General features: G+C 42.6%; 1 protein-coding gene across 2 annotated transcripts in view; it reads right to left on the bottom strand.

Moving 5' to 3' along the window:
• Positions 1–16,222, bottom strand: part of LOC134340410 (signal transducer and activator of transcription 5B-like) — a 156,956-nt gene that overhangs the window by 41,841 nt on the left and 98,893 nt on the right. For both annotated transcript variants that reach the window (XM_063037613.1, XM_063037612.1), the window contains 2 exons: positions 13,072–13,172; positions 1,504–1,652 (listed from right to left, as the gene is read on the bottom strand). In XM_063037613.1, coding sequence (XP_062893683.1) covers positions 1,504–1,652; positions 13,072–13,172 — 250 coding nt within the window. The remainder of the gene's footprint in view (positions 1–1,503; positions 1,653–13,071; positions 13,173–16,222) is intronic.

Raw genomic sequence — 16,222 nt, 5'->3', positions numbered from 1 at the left:
TCCACACTGAAGCTCTTAATTTAAAAGCAAAATGCAATGCAGTCAAATGCCTTCAACCTATATTTAGATTCAATATAGCAAGACATTCAATATATAAATGCTCCAATTGAGAACGTTTGAAATTTTCTTTCAGGTCACCTTTCTATCTGACTTGCAGTCAATGTAACACTTTAGATAACTACTCTTTTGCAAAATACGAATTGAACAAATTCAGGCCCACCACTAATTAGAAAAGTGATTTGGTTATATATTCATATGTCTCTATATCATTTCAGATATCTATGTCTAAAAAAGACTACAAACTTGTGATTGTGATTCAACTGTTAATTTGGTGGGAGTTTCTAGCTGGCTTTTCCTTATCCATTCATGCAACATGGATGTCAGTGGTGCAGCTGGCATTTATTGCTCATCCTTCATTTCCCTGCTGGGCCAGAGATGGCAGTTAAGAGTCAACACCATTGTAGGTATCGAGTGGAATATAGGCCATACCAAATAAGGGCAGCAGCTTCTCTTCCCTAAAGCACATTGGTGAACTTATTCTGTAATGTAAAAAATTACAATAACTGATGTACAGTAGATTCTGATTCATTGGGCCATTGGTTAGTCGAGACAGCCGTTTATTTGGGACAACTCTTACAGAACAAAAACTAATTGAGAAAATAGCCGGGCTTTCCTTTATTTATTTGGGACACTATGCTGCTTAATTGGGAAAGGAGACTTGTTGCTGAACAGTATCTAACTAGCATCAGTCGCGTGCTTAGAGCAAACAATTTTTCAATAGTGTCAGTCGTGTGTGTTTGTATTCAAAAGGCAGTGATTTTTTTTGTTACTTATAGTTGGTGAGAAAAAAGAAGTAAGACAATCCAGAACCGTTTTCCTCATTGTCACTTCAAGCATTCGGGTTTGGAGATGTGAAAAATGGCCAGGAGTGAAAATAAAACAATTTCATTACTTAGGCAAGGCAGGAACTATGAAGAATTTTAAGGCATTGGCAATCATCTGTGCTGATTTTGTTCATTTACAATCAATTTAAGAAACACGGCAGTGAACACTGGATGAATTCTTCTGTCGATAATTATTAGGAACTAATGCACAGTTTTATAGTACTGTAGTAACATTGGTAGTGTTCCAATTTGTTCTGTATTTCATTTAAATTACATAATTTGTTACTCAGTTAAACAGTAGTTTGTTTTGTTTAAACTATTTTCATGAAACTTCAGCTAATTAGGGCAGCCACTTAATTGGGCCAAGATGTACTGGTCCTGATGTGTCTCAATTAACCAGAATTCACTGTATTAGCTTTTTATTTTGGATGTTTGTTTAACAAACTAAAGTTAAATTGTGCAGCTGTTATGGTGGAATTTGAACTCCTAACTCTGGACAATTGGTTCAGGCTTCTGGATTACTAGTACAGGAACATAAACACTATTCTGATCGTAGTGTCTATGTACCAATTTATGTGTAAAATATTGCACAGCAAATGGACTAGATCTGATTCCTCACCATTCCTGAAGTGACCCCAGGTTGTCCTCAAAGTAGGCACCATTTCCTGACAGCTGAAGTCGTCGTTTCCAGTCCTGAATCATATTCAGCACAAGGCCTTGGGCCTGTTCCAGAGATCGTACCGCTTCCAAGATGCTGTAATTTCTCTCCTGTTAAAAATCCATTTAAAAAACCCAGAAGATGCATTGTTAACCTTAAGGCACATTTACCCTAATGACTGGATTCAAGGAAGTAACACAATATAAACCCATTAGAACATACCACAGAAGAGACCTATTTACATATCATGAACAGATCAGACCATCAGACCATCATGTACATCACAGGTACAATTTCGTGCCCAAAACTTAGTGCATGGTTGGGTGGTGTTTTCACGCTAGATCATATGAAATTATTGGTGAATTCGAAAACAAAATATAAAAAACACAGATTAAGTCATGGGATATATGATAATAGGAAAGCATACTCTGTGATGGTACTAATTAGTTTGAGATTTCCTGTGGTCTCTGAGGGTTTTCCCTTTTATAGTAAATCTAACTGACTAAAAGATTTGTCCTCAGTTTAATCCACTATCTCATCCACCTGTAAAAATGTAATTGAGTAACATATCTGTAAATGTTCTGTGCAATTCTATAAGAACTTTGGTATCGAAGTTTCAAAGGTTAATTTTATTGTCAAAGTATGTACTCAGAATACAACTCTGATATTTGTCTTCTCCAGATAGCCATAAAATACAGAAAGACAATAGAAGTTGTTGAAAGAAAAGACATTAACCCCCTCTTCACACGATAAGGAAAAAAACACTCACAAACCCCAATCCTCCACCCCCTCCCATGCACAAAAGCTAACAGATTGTCCTCACAAAAATCGGCTGCTGGAACATCAAACCTCAACCCGCTTCCTCACAAAAAAAAAGTGACTATAACATCAAACAACCAATCCCCTCTCTCACACACAAAAATTAACAGATCGCACACCCGGAACACCAACCTGCCAATCAGCAACAAGAAAGAAAACTGAAGGAGAGCAATGTAAATCTATAGTCCAATAAGCATACAAATCTTAGAATTTTGGAAAACATCCATCAGAAACGAACTCAGTCCTTCCGTGAAGAGTGACTGCCGCACCTCGGCCTTCCAAACACAGTTGCCCTGCGGCCTTCCAAATACCACCGACTTGGCCACCAACCTGTCAACCCCGTGGCCTCCGTGGAGAGCATCCGCTAACCTCCAGCTCAATGCTTCCATCTTCTTCGACGTTTTGAAAGACTTGTCCATGGCCCCACACTCAGTCTCTGGTCTTGTGAGGCAGCTCTTGGACTTCTCCGGAGATAGCAGAGTGCTAGTTCATTCGATCAAACTCCAAATTGCATGTCACAGGATCCAACAGTTTCCGAAACACAATCAAGGCAAAATGAACAAGCAAAAGGTACAGAAAAGGTGAAATAATCAAAGAAATTGACTATCTGGAAGATGTCGCCTGAGGAATCGTTGTTCACTGGCGCCATCTTGATTGGAAGAAAGCAAGTAGTTTTGCACTGCAATCTCAGAGTTCAGAGTTCCTATAATCTAAGATGCTGTATTGTTCTTTTTACTCAATGAAACTATTGATGTCTAAGCACACTCAATTAAAAACGTAAATCCAGAAATTGCTGTGTGCAATAATTTGCTCCCTTGCAAGGTGTGTTGCTGCAGTCTGCACCAAAGCAATTAATGTAGCCAGTGAATTGATGTGAACCTCAACTTTATATGCACTATTCTCAGTGTAATAAAAACGTTGAGCTTTGTTGAATGAATTGTTACTAAGCTTTTAATATATAATACACAATCACTGCTGAATAACCCTTTGGGCTTGAGTAATTAATTATGTGTGTGGAATCTTACTTTCCTCAAAATCCATGGATTTTGTAACAATTCTACTTATACCTTTATCAATGCATGTGTCCCAATATTTATTTAGCTCTCTGTAAAATGTTTAAAAGATTGTAAAAAAAAAATTAAAGCTTCTCATTTGCCAGTTTGACTTCTTTTAATCTGATTGACTGCTCAGGCAGCTTGATAGCATCAGTGTTATTGGATTGCACAATCCCCAGTAGAAGATGCCTGACAGGAACTGATGCCAGGAAATTCAGACCACAGAGGCTTCTACAAGGTCAGTCACAAATATTATACTGTTGCCACTGACAGGAAAATCAAGGCTATTTATTTCGAGTCTCTTTTTTAGAAAAGTATACCACCCTCGTCCCCTTTCCAATCCGTAACCATTAGATATTTGTCAGTCTAACATTAGCCAATGTCTTCACAATCTGGTCCCTTCATCCCCTTTATAACCACTTTACTAATGTTTTGAATTGAAGTCTCAGTGCCCATTTAGCACCACAATTAAGCTGAAAAGCTGATTCTTCACTAAGTTTCAGTTTATCTTGATCCAGATTTCATCCCCAAAATATTTATGATTTAAATTCCAAACTCAAATTCTCAAACCCCTCCTCAACATTATCCAAATTTCTTACTGCATTGTTCGCTGGGCTAAGTCAAACCCACATAACGCCCTTGCTACTAAGAGATCCTTACAAATTTCAGAAACCAATCCTTAAGAACACTTCACGCAGACACAGCCCTTCCTACCAATGCATACAGCTACTTATCCATGTAGGCAGACGATGGTTGCAGTGTGTACCATCTACACAATGCACTATAGTTATTCACTTAGGCTACCCTAAAAGAACCTTTCACTTTGCAACCTTCAGATCAAGAAGAGCAAGAGCAGCAGGTGCTTAGGAATACCACCCTCTGCAGGTTCCCCACCAAATCACACACTACTCTGACTTAGAAATGTATCATTGTTCCTTCATCTTTGCACTTCTCCAACACACAGCAGGAGCACCTTTTTCAACATTCCCTTTGGGTAGAGAAAGACTTGTTTCTACTTCAGTTCTGTTGACAAGACATACATGGTATTCCCAGACTCTGCCCCACAGGTGGGGAAATGATACCTGACAGGGCAGGGGAATGATCATTTTCACTAGAAGGAAAATTTAAGAAGGCAGTTTATCACCATCTTGGAGTAATTAAGAATGAACTATAAATACAGGCAGTGTCATGGACACCAACCTCTCTAAAATCAAATAAATAAAACTCCTCACAAATATTATAACCACCTCATTCCTTTTCACTCTGGTCTTCCATATACTTCCCAATGGCAGAATCTTTAGTCATCACATCCTACAGCCATGAATTCTCTACCTGAATCCCCAATTTCAATCTATGAAAAAAAAATTAAACTTCTTTTGACTCTGCCTTAACCTTATTCTTTTCCTTAATCCAGTTTAGTACCCATTGTCTGTCATTCCTCACCACCAATTCATGAAGTGCCTTGGGACATTTTTCTGTATCTGGTGCTATACGGAAGTAAGTTGATGTCTGCAATGGAAGATTATATACATTATTACTGCGTTGCAATTATATAAGTTGCAGCGCCTACAAAAAGTATTCACCCCCAGAAAATTTTCATGCTTTATTGTTCTACAACATTGAATCACAGTGGATTTAATTTGGGTTTTTTTTGACACTGATCAACAGAAAAAGACTCTTTCATGTCAAAGTAAAACAGATCTCTACAAAGTGACCTAAATTAATTACAAATATAAAACACAAAGTAATTGACTGCATAAATATTCACTCCCTTCAAGTGAGTATTCAGTAGATGCACCTTTGGGAGCAATTACAGCCTTGAGTCTGTGTGGATAGGTCTCTATCAGCTTTGCACATCTGGACACTACAATTTTTCCCCATCTTCTTTACAAAACTGCTCAAGCTCGGTCAGATTGCATGGGGATTGTGAGTGAACAGCTATTTTAAGTCCAACCACAAATTCTCAATTGAATTGAGATCTGGACTCTGACTTGGCCACTCCATGACATTAGCTTTGTTGTTTTTAAGTCATTCCTGTGTAGTTTTGGCTTTAAGCTTGGGGTCACTGTCTTGCTGGAAAACAAATCTCCCAAGTTGCAGTTCTCTTGGAAACTGCATCAGGTTTTCCTCCAGGATTTCCCTGTATTTTGCTGCATTCAGTTTACCCTCTACCTTCACAAGCCTTCCAGAGCCTGCAGCAGTGAAGCATCCCCACAGCATGATGCAGCCAGTACTGTGCTACATGGTAGGGATGGTGTGTTTTTGATGATGTGCGGTGTTTCGCTTATGCCAAACATAGCGTTCCTAGTCTGATGGCCAAAAACTTCAATTTTGGTTTTATCGTACCAAAGAACCTTCTTCCAGCTGACTTCAGAGTCTCCCACATGCCTTCTGGCAACCCTAGCCGAAATTTCGTGTGAGTTTTTTTTTCCCAACAGTGGCTTTCTCTTTGCCACTCTCCCATAAAGCTGCGATTGGTGAAGCACCCGGGCAACAGTTGTTGTATGTGCAGTCTCTCCCATCTCAGCCACTGAAGCTTGTAACTCCTCCAGAGTTGTCATAGGTCTCTTGGTGGCCTCCTTCACTAGTCTCCTTCTTGCACAGTCACTCAGTTTTTGAGGACAGCCTGCTCTCAGCAGATGTACAGCTGTACAACTGTACAACTGTACCATATTCTTTCCATCTCTTGATTGAATTAACTGTACTTCAGGGATATTCAGTGACTTGGAATTTTTCTTATATCTATCTCCTGACTTGTGGAGCTGCTTGGAGTGTTCTTTTATCTTCATGATGTAGTTTTTGCCAGGATACTGACTCACCAGCAGTTGGACCTTCCAGATACGGGTGTACTTTTACTACAATCAATTGAAACACCTTGACTGTACACAGATCTCCATTTAACTAATTATGTGACTGGTAAAACCAATTGGTTGCACCAGTGATGATTTGGTGTGTCATATTAAAGGGGGGGGGGATGAATACTTAAGCAATCAATAATTATTTTGTGTTTTATATTTGTAATTAATTTAGATCATTTTGCAGAGATCTGTTTACACTTTGACACAAAAGATTCTTTTTTTGTTGACCAGCGTCAAAAAAGCCAAATTAAATCCATTGTGATTCAATGTTGTAAAACAATAAAACAGAAAAACTTCCCGGGGGGGGGGGTGAATACTTTTTATAGGCACTGTATTTTGTAAGGTTATTTGTTTTAATACTAGTGGTAAACAGCTGCCGGATGGCCTCCAGTCACAGAACAAACCCTTGTGTATGGCCTGAGGCACTTCAAACTTGTCAATTGAACTTCAGCTTAGTTTTCAAAGAGCACATCATAGAAAAAAATATTTACTTTAAATAATTTGAAATGCTGTACAATCAAGTGAACATTATCCAGTAAACAGACTGACATAGGTTAAAATGCCTGCATTCTTTGATAGTGACAGCAGTAAGGTAAATTTCCATGAGCTTATTATTGTATTGTTTTTTCTAAAGTCTGTATAATTTCAGGTTAAAACCATTATTTAATTTATACTTGCTAATTGATCTCCGCATAAACTTAAAGAAAATGGGAATAATCTTAATAAACTTTTGCCAGCTCACTCTATTTGTAAGGCTGTCAGCACAACTGAACAAAAACAATGAAATGCATGGAACCATCTCTATACTGTATCATTAATAACAGAACAGGAAAGCCTAACTATATGAAAATAATTCAGTCAAAAGTACATTATTTTATACTAGGAATGCTAAGAACTGTGGGATAACAGTATGTTTGGAACCAGGAGCGCCTGGAAGAAAGTTACTTTAGAGTGGGCTATGCAGTTATGACAAAGCAGAACTGATTTTGGGAGAATTTATGGAGAAAAAAAAACAGCGGTATGAGACACAATATATTCCTCTCTATTGGGAGTATTCTATAGACTCCCCCCCCCCAATAGTAACAGAGACACTGAGGAACAGAGAGAGAAGGGAGCTATCACTCTATTGGGAGTGTACAATAGACACCCCCCCCCCCCAATAGTAACAGAGACACTGAGGAAGAGATCTGGAAGGAAGCAATCTCTCTATTGGGACTATTCTATAGACACCCCCCGCCCCCCCGCCAATAGTAACAGAGACACTGAGGAAGAGATCAGGAAGGGAGCAATATCCCTATTGGGACTATTCTATAGACACCCCCCCGCCCCAATAGTAACAGAGACACTGAGGAACAGAGAGAGAAGGGAGCTATCACTCTATTGGGAGTGTACAATAGACACCCACCCCCCCAATAGTAACAGAGACACTGAGGAAGAGATCTGGAAGGAAGCAATCTCTCTATTGGGACTATTCTATAGACACCCCCCCCCCCCCAATAGTAACAGAGACACTGAGGAAGTGATCTGGAAGGGAGCAATATCTCTATTGGGAGCATTCCGCTCTGTGGAAAAGCATAGAGTGATTAGGATTAATAGTCAGCATGGCTTTGTGAAGGGCAGGTCATGTCTCACAAGACTGATTGAATTCTTTAAGGATGTGACAAAGCACACTGATGAATGTAGAGCAGTGTATCTGGACTTTAGGAAGGAGTTTGATAAGGTTCCCCATGGTAACCTCATTCAGAAAGTCAGGAGGCATGGGATCCAAAGAAACTGGCTGTGTGGATACAGAATTGGCTTGCCCATAGCAGAAGGAGCATATTCTGCCTGGAACTCAGTGACCAGTCGTGTTCCACAGGTATCTGTTCTGGGATCCCTGCCCTTTTTACAAATGGCCTCGGTGAGGAAGAAGAAGTGAGTGTTAGTAAGTTTGAAGATAAAACAAAGGCTAGTGGAGTTGTGGATCGTGTGGAGGGTTGTCATAGGTTGCAGCGGGGCAGAGCTGGGCTGAGAAGTGGCAGATACAGTTCAATTGGGAAAAGTGTGAAGTGATTCAGTTTGGAAGGTCCAATTTAAAGGCAGAATACGGGGTTAATGGCAAGAAACACACTCGAAATGCTGGAGGAACTCAGCAGGCCAGGCAGCATCTATGGAAAAGAGTAAACAGTTGACGTTTCAGGCCGAAATATCGAATGCTTACTCTTTTCCATAGATGCTGCCTGGCCTGCTGAGTTCCTCCTGCATCTGTGTGTTTTGCTTGGCTTTCCAGCATCAGCAGATTTTCTCATGTTTGCAATACAATTCCTTGTGGAAATTAAGCTAACAGCAAAAAGTTTAAGAGTTTAGCACAAATTAGTGAAGAATGAAAATATTCAAACTGAAACAGTGCATTGGGACTTTCAAGCTAGGATAGACTAAAGGAGGCTTTTAATAAGCTTGAACTAGGAAAGTGCACCAAAATGATGGATATTGAAATGCTCTATAAAACTTGCAATCATGTTATTCTTTTTATTTTGTTGAAAGTTCCCAGATGGCACACTGCATAGACGCAACTCAAAGCAGGATGGTCTCAGGATCAACTTTACTCTGTGCAGAGTTAGCTATCCTAAGTGAGATGCATTACAACTGACCTCAGAACCCAAAGGAATAGGAAACAAAGGGACAGATCAGCTAGTGGTGACTCCCATTGAAAAGTGGAAGTCTATGGGATTGTGCTAGAAGCAGATTCAATAACGATGCATCATATATTTAAATAGCTGGTCCAGTCTCCACCCAAATGATGAACGGACACAGATCAGGAACTGAAAGATGGAAAGTGGTCAGTAGAGCTGACTCTCAGGAAGGATGTCAATACCTTTGGAAGATGCAAGAAAAACTTTTTGTTCTTGAGTGTTGGGCTATAATACAGGTGTTCCATTTGAAACATGGGAAGGAAAGAAGATAAACACAAGAACAATTATTACATCATGAAAGATCAAGTAAAAGATATTAGATATAAACTAGACTAAGCAGATAGGTCTCCTGTTAGTAATGCAATGCTACATTGTACATGCACAGTAAAGTGTTTTTTATTTAATTTTTAGCAATACAGCACGGATTTAGCCACACCGCCCAAGCAACCGCACAACCCCGGTTAACCCCAACCTAATCACCGGACAATTTACAATGACCGATTAACCTACCCAGTACATCTTTGGACTGTGTGAAGAAACCGGAGCACCCAGGGAAAGCCCACAGAGACTCCTTACAGAACAGTGCTGGAATTGAACTCCAAAATGTCCCAAGCAGTAACAGCATCACACTAACCGTGACATCCCAATTGGCACAAGCATGCACAGACACGTACCCATCAAGGGCAGGCAGATCCAAAGGCATTCCATATATCACACAAACCATCCAAAACTAAATAGTCAGTGTGCAAGTTCCCGGATGCAAAACTTCCTTCACTGATGAAACTGACTGATGCATTAATGCTGCAGCCTCTTGCTTGCGCTTGTTGTGAATTTACAACCATGATATACTAAATATCAGATGTTCTTGTAAAACAGTAGTCTGACAAACAGTAACTGACATGGGTGAAAAGTGCTTTGCATAAATCACCTGACAGAATTTGTGCTGGTGTGAACCTCATTGAGAAATACCGTGATCACAAATTCACAGAACATTCTCAAAATTTTCTCCTGCATTGAACACAAATCTTCAAAGTTCGAAGTAGATTTATTACTTAAGTATGCATACGTATCCTGAGATTCATTTTCTTGCAGGCATTCACAGTAGAATATAGAAATACAATAGAATTAATGAAAAAACACACACAAAGACTGACAATGTGCAAAAGACATACTATGCAAATATTAAAAAGGGGCAATTTTTAAATAAATAAATAGATAGATTGATAGATAAGTAATACTGAGAACATGAGTCACTGAGTCCTTCAAAGTGAGTCCATCAGTTGTGGAATCATTTAGTGCTGAGTGAAAAAGTTATCTGTGCTGGTTCAGGAGTTTGATGGTTGACAAGTAATAACTGTTCCTGAACCTAGCGGTGTGGGACCCAAGGCTCCTGTACCTCATTCCTGATGGCAGCAGTGAGAATAGAGTATGGCCTGGATGGTGGGGGACCTTGATGATTCTGCTTCTTTGTGGCAGTGCTCCTTGACCTTGGAAGGAAACTGCTCTCCCTAAATTATTCTTGAAGATACAAGCTTGTAACTTAGTAATTCATTGGCAAAAACATATAGAAACCATTATACTTCTGGCTCCCCTCCCCCTTTCTTTCTCCCTAGGCTTCCCGTCCCATGATCCTCTCCCTTCTCCAGCCCTGCAACCCTTTTGCCAATCAACTTTCCAGCTCTTAGCTTCATCCCTCCCCCTCCTGTCTTCTCCTATCACTTCGGATCTCCCCCTCCCCTCCCACTTTCAAATCCCTTACTAGCTCTTCTTTCAGTTAGTCCTGACAAAGGGTCTCGGCCCGAAACGTCGACTGTACTTCTTCCTGTAGATGCTGCCTGGCCTGCTGTGTTCACCAGCAACTCTTATGTGTGTGTTGTTTCTGGCACTCCTTCTTTGCCACATGTTATTCTTCCTCTAAAGAAAGTAAGCAGCTGCAGGTTTGTGGAAACTAGCCGAGTGACTTTTCAAGGATAACAAAGCTTTCACTGGATCAGGTCTTGGATCAGTTTTGACTATCTATGAATGAAAGGCTACATTTAAGATGGTACTACAGAGCAGAAGGAAATGATTCATGCTTCTTTATCAGTGTTTAGTGTTTTTCAGAAAAGACTGACAGGCTTCATGTTTAATGTATTGCTTTGATATGCAGTTACCATCATGAAGGCAAATGTAGCAGCTTGTTTGCGCACAGCAGGATTCATTCCTAGAGTGACTGATTAATTTACGTTGTTGGTCCTGCTTGAGGGAGGAAGGTTTACCCAGGGTACCAGCAGAACTCTCTGCTCATCCTTAAATAGTGCCATAAGATCTTTATACTCATCAGAGAAGACAGAAAAGAGCCTAAAACTTGCATCTGCGTAATAACTAGCAGTATTTCCCTGCATTATCAGGCATGATTATGAGCTCAATTCCTGCAGATATAGTTGTACAAGAATCTTCAGTCTCAGAGGGTTTTGCTGTCAACTGAACCAAGCTTCGCCCATTTATTAGGGATGAAGTTACAGACTGCACTTCTCTTTGAAATTCAGCTTTGGAATGTTCCACGTTCAGCAGAAGTCAGCTGTAATCATGTACATATACATTTACAGCTTCCTTGGACCCCAGCAATACAATACATTTCGTGTGACAGCTGTACCAGATAATCCTAAACATGAGGCATTGCATGTTGATGCTATATCAGCTTCAATCAAATGCTGAGGCCAATGTTGCAAGGAATAGAAAATGAATGCCTTTGGTTAACCTGAGTACAGAATTTCACAAGGACCACTCCATTCCAGACCTCACTATAAGTTTGGTCGAAACATGAACAAAAGAGATGAATTCCAGAGGCAAGTCAGATGCAAGTGGCTGCCTTGACATAGTACAACATCTGACCAAATGATACATTAAAAGGTCCTGATAAAATTGAAGTTAGCGGAAACCAGATGGAAATCCCATGCTTGCAGGACTGAGGAAGATGGTTGTAGGTGCTGGGTGTTATTCCCAGCTCCAGGACATCACCTCAGGGCAGTGTCTTATGCCCAAACGAATTCGATGGTTTCTTCAATGACCTTCCTTCTAGCACAGGGTCAGAAGTGGCAATATTTGCTAATTATTGCAGAGTGCTCAAGGGGAATGAAAATTCCTCGGATAAAGAGAAAGGCCTTGCCCATGTGCAGAAAGACCCAAACTGTTTTTAGGTTTGGGCTGATAAGTGGTAAGTAGCATTTGAGTCACAAGAGTGCCAGGTAAAAACAATCTTCAGTCTAAACAACTCGCCTTGACAATCAGCAGCATAAATTATACAGTAGCAAGAGAAAATCAGAAGCTCATCATGTTGCAGAATGCAACTCCCATCCTGCCTCAGCAGTGATGTGATGAAACTCTTTCCATCTGCCTGACGACTGCAGTGCCAATACACAAGAAGCTTGAAATCATCCACGATAATGTGGCCCACAAGACTGGCACTTCACCCACTGCCTTCACTGTTGACTCCCTTCGCCTCTTAAACCATTATGACTTGCCAACGCTACTTTTGGCACGGCCTCCACAATCTAATGACCTCTACCACTTGGAAGGCAAGGGCAACCGATGCAGAAGAATACTACCCCGAGGAAACTCCCTCTGAGTCACAGAGCATTCTGATGAGGAAATATAGGACCGTTCCTTCACTGTCATTGGACCAAAATCCTGGAGCTCTCCATTCATCACCACTGTGGAGTAACTCCACCTCAAACCTACAGTGTTTTGAGGAGGTAACTCACCCTTACCTTCTCAAGAGATAATTAGGGATGGACAATAAATATCGTGCTGCTCACATTCTATGAATAAATATATGCTTGCAAAATGCTAATAACCTTGTTATTCAACATTCACACACTCTCCACTTGAACAAGGAGCCCCTAGGAAGGTAAGTATGTATATCAAATAAATAAAAATTCTACTCTGATGGATTTCTAAGGCTGACCAAGCAATGTCTGTCATGCAGTGGAACCACCACAAAAAGGGATCAACTACCTTGATAACCGGTAATGGAAGTAACTTCCAGGAGGATCCACAGTTCCATTCACACTGTCATGAAGATACTCTATAAACATTCCCTTTGCTTGGCCAACTGCTTTGTACTCCAAACAGAAGTAAGCTCACCCTTCTATGATCGTCCCGTGTGCTCTTCTGCTGCTTTATGCGCTCCTCCTGCTTGGTGTATTCTGGTAGTGGGCTATTTGCTTGCGGCAGGTGTGGCTGAGCTAAAATAAAAACAATTGCGCAGTGAACCTCAGATCTAGGAAGACTTCACTAAGCACACAAGCAATTCTTAGTTCTCCTAACCTAAGGGGGAGTGCTTTTTCTTTAGCCAGCCAGCAGTAAGCACTCAGCCAAAACTCTGCCCTCAGCTCTTTTGCCACTGCAAGGAAACAGCACGGGCTTAGATCAACAGTTGTCCTTCTAATGTAGCTCCGATCAGGAACTAAAAAGAGTGTGGCATAGAAAGTGCTTAGCTCTCCTGAGTGTGCCAATGTAATATAAATGTGTAACATAAATAGGCATGAAGTGGACAAAAGCCAAGGGGAGGGGGAAAGAGAGGGAGAGGGGGGAAGGGGGGGAAGAGAAGGGGAGAGGGGGGAAGAGAAGGGGAGAGGGGAAGAGAAGGGGAGAGGGGAAGAGAAGGGGAGAGGGGGGAAGAGAAGGGGAGGGGGGAAGAGAAGGGGAGAGGGGGGAAGAGAAGGGGAGAGGGGGGAAGAGAAGGGGAGAGGGGGGAAGAGAAGGGGAGGAGGGAAGAGAAGGGGAGGGGGGAAGAGAGAGGGAGGGGAGAGAGGGAGGGGAGAGAGGGAGAGAGGGAAGGGAGAGAGGGAGAGCGAGGGGGGAAGAGGGGAAGGGGGAGGGGGGAGAGGGGAGAGGGGGAGGAGGAAAAGGGAGAAGGGGAGGGTGGCGAAGAGGGAAGGGGGAGTAGGGCAAGAGGAGGGAGAAGGTGGCAGGGCATGAGAGAGAGAGGGGGGGCCTAAGAGAGCATAAGAAAGAGAGAGAGAGAGAGAGGGGGGAGGGTGGACATGAGAGAGAGAGAGAGAAAGAGAGGGGGGGCCTAAGAGAGCATAAGAGAAAGAGAGAGAGAGAGAGAGGGGGGGAGGGTGGACATGAGAGAGAGAGAGAGAAAGAGAGGGGGGGCGGGCCTGAGAGAGAGAGAGAGAGAGAGAGAGAGAGGGCACAAGAAGGAGAGAGAGGGCGAGAGAGAGAGAGAGAGAGAGAAAGGGGGCAGGCGTGAGAGAGAGAGAGAGAGCACAAGAGGGAGAGAGAGGGCAAGAGAGAGAGAGAGAGAGACAGAGAGAGGGCGGGCCTGAGAGAGAGAGAGAGAGAGAGAGAGAGAGGGCACGAGAAGGAGAGAGAGGGAGAGGGCACGAGAGGGAGAGAGAGGGCGAGAGAGAGAGAGAGAAAGGGGGCGGGCCTGAGAGAGAGAGACAGAGACAGAGAGAGGGCGGGCCTGAAAGAGAGAGAGAGAGAGAGAGAGAGAGAGCGAGAGAGAGAGAGAGGGCACGAGAGGGCGAGAGAGAGAGAGAGAGAAAGAAAGGGGCAGGCCTGAGAGAGAGAGAGAGAGAGAGAGAGAGCACAAGAGAGAGAGAGAGGGTGAGAGAGAGAGAGAGAGAGAGAGAGAGAGAGGGCTTGAGAGGGAGAGAGAGGGTGAGAGAGAGAGAGGGAGAGAGAGAAAGAAAGGGGGCGGGCCTGAGAGAGAGAGAGGGCGGGCCTGAGAGAGAGAGAGAGAGAGAGAAAGAGAAAGAGAGAGCACACGAGAGAGAGAGAGGGTGCGAGAGAGAGAGAGAGCATGAGAGAGAGAGAGGGAGGGAGAGAGAGAGAGAGCATGAGAGAGAGAGAGAGAGGGAGAGAGAGAGAGAGAGAGGGTGAGAGAGAGAGAGATAGAGAGAGCGGGGGCGGGCCTGAGAGAGAGAGAGAGAGAGCGGGCCTGAGAGAGGGAAAGAGAGAGGGGGGGCCTGAGAGAGAGAAAGGGGGTGGGCCTGAGAGAGAGAGAAAGAGAGAGAGGGGGGACCTGAGAGAGAGAGGGGGGGACCTGAGAGAGAGAGAGAGAGAGAGAGAGAGAGATGGGGCAGGCCTGAGAGAGCGAGAGAGAGAGAGACAGAGAGAGCGAGCAAGCGCGGGCCTGAGAGATAGGGGGGCTGAGAGAGAGAGAGAAAGAGAGAGAGCGAGAGCGAGAGAGAGGGGGCAAGGGGGGGGCAGAGAGTGAGGGGGCGCGAGAGTGAGGGGGGCAAGAGTGAGGGGGGGTGAGAGTGAGGGGGGCAAGAGTTGTGGGGGTGAGAGTGAGAGAGGGGGCGAGAGAGAGGGGGGGCTCGAGAGAGTGAGGAGGAGCTCGAGAGAGGGCGGCGCGAGGGAGGGAGGGAGAGAGGGTGCGAGGGAGGGAGAGGGGCGTGAGAGAGAGAGGGGGGCATGAGAGAGAGTGAGAGAGAGAGAGGGGCACGAGAGAGAACAAGAAAGAGAAAGAGTGAAATGGAGAAGGAGAGAAAGAAAGAGGTGGAGAAGAGGAGATACATCCTTTGAGATTATACTGTCATTAGGAAAAGAGAACTAGCTGATGAAAATATTATTGTGACAGAACAGAAGAGCACACAGAAAAAAGTGGGTCTTTCAATATATTTGTAATATGCTTGACTGAGGGTGCACATTTTGAGAGAGTCACATTCACATAAGCAGCTTACGTACGAGTTCAATAATTTTTTAAATAGCTTGAACATGGTAGAAAGCATGTTAAATGATCCATCACTCAATGCGCCCAATCAAGGAAGGTAAAATTAAACCAGATAAGATGTAGAAACACAAGCCTAAACACCAAAACACACATCAGATGCAAGGGCACTCTTTTCACCGACAGCTGAACACATGGATCAGACTACTGCAGAGAATAATGAAAGCAATGTCTTGAGAAATTCATGGATGCTGGAATGCCAAAATGCTGTGCTGATTAAAAATGATGTACTGAATATCTTTTATCGTTCTCAATAATCTTGTGATCTTAATGCTCCACCAGAAACAGTAACCTATCTTCTGTCCAGAAGCCAGCAGATCTGCTGTGCATTTCTTCTATGTTTATTTAATTTTATGAGAGATATACAAGACTTCTCAGTAAACTGATTAGTTAATGGAGAAATTCCAAATTTCATCATAATCAAATGTCAGTATTTTATGAAATTACCCAGAAATGAATTATGATAATTTTCAAATAGATTTCATATTTGCCTGATACTTCTAGGAACCCAGGTTTGATCCTGATCTCAGCTACTGCCTGTGTGGAGTC

The sequence above is a fragment of the Mobula hypostoma genome, chromosome X1 (genome assembly GCF_963921235.1).
Source record: "Mobula hypostoma chromosome X1, sMobHyp1.1, whole genome shotgun sequence".
Taxonomy (NCBI): domain Eukaryota; kingdom Metazoa; phylum Chordata; class Chondrichthyes; order Myliobatiformes; family Myliobatidae; genus Mobula; species Mobula hypostoma.
The sequence above is the reverse complement of the archived record's forward strand: the minus strand, read 5'-3'. Positions and strand labels throughout refer to the sequence as shown.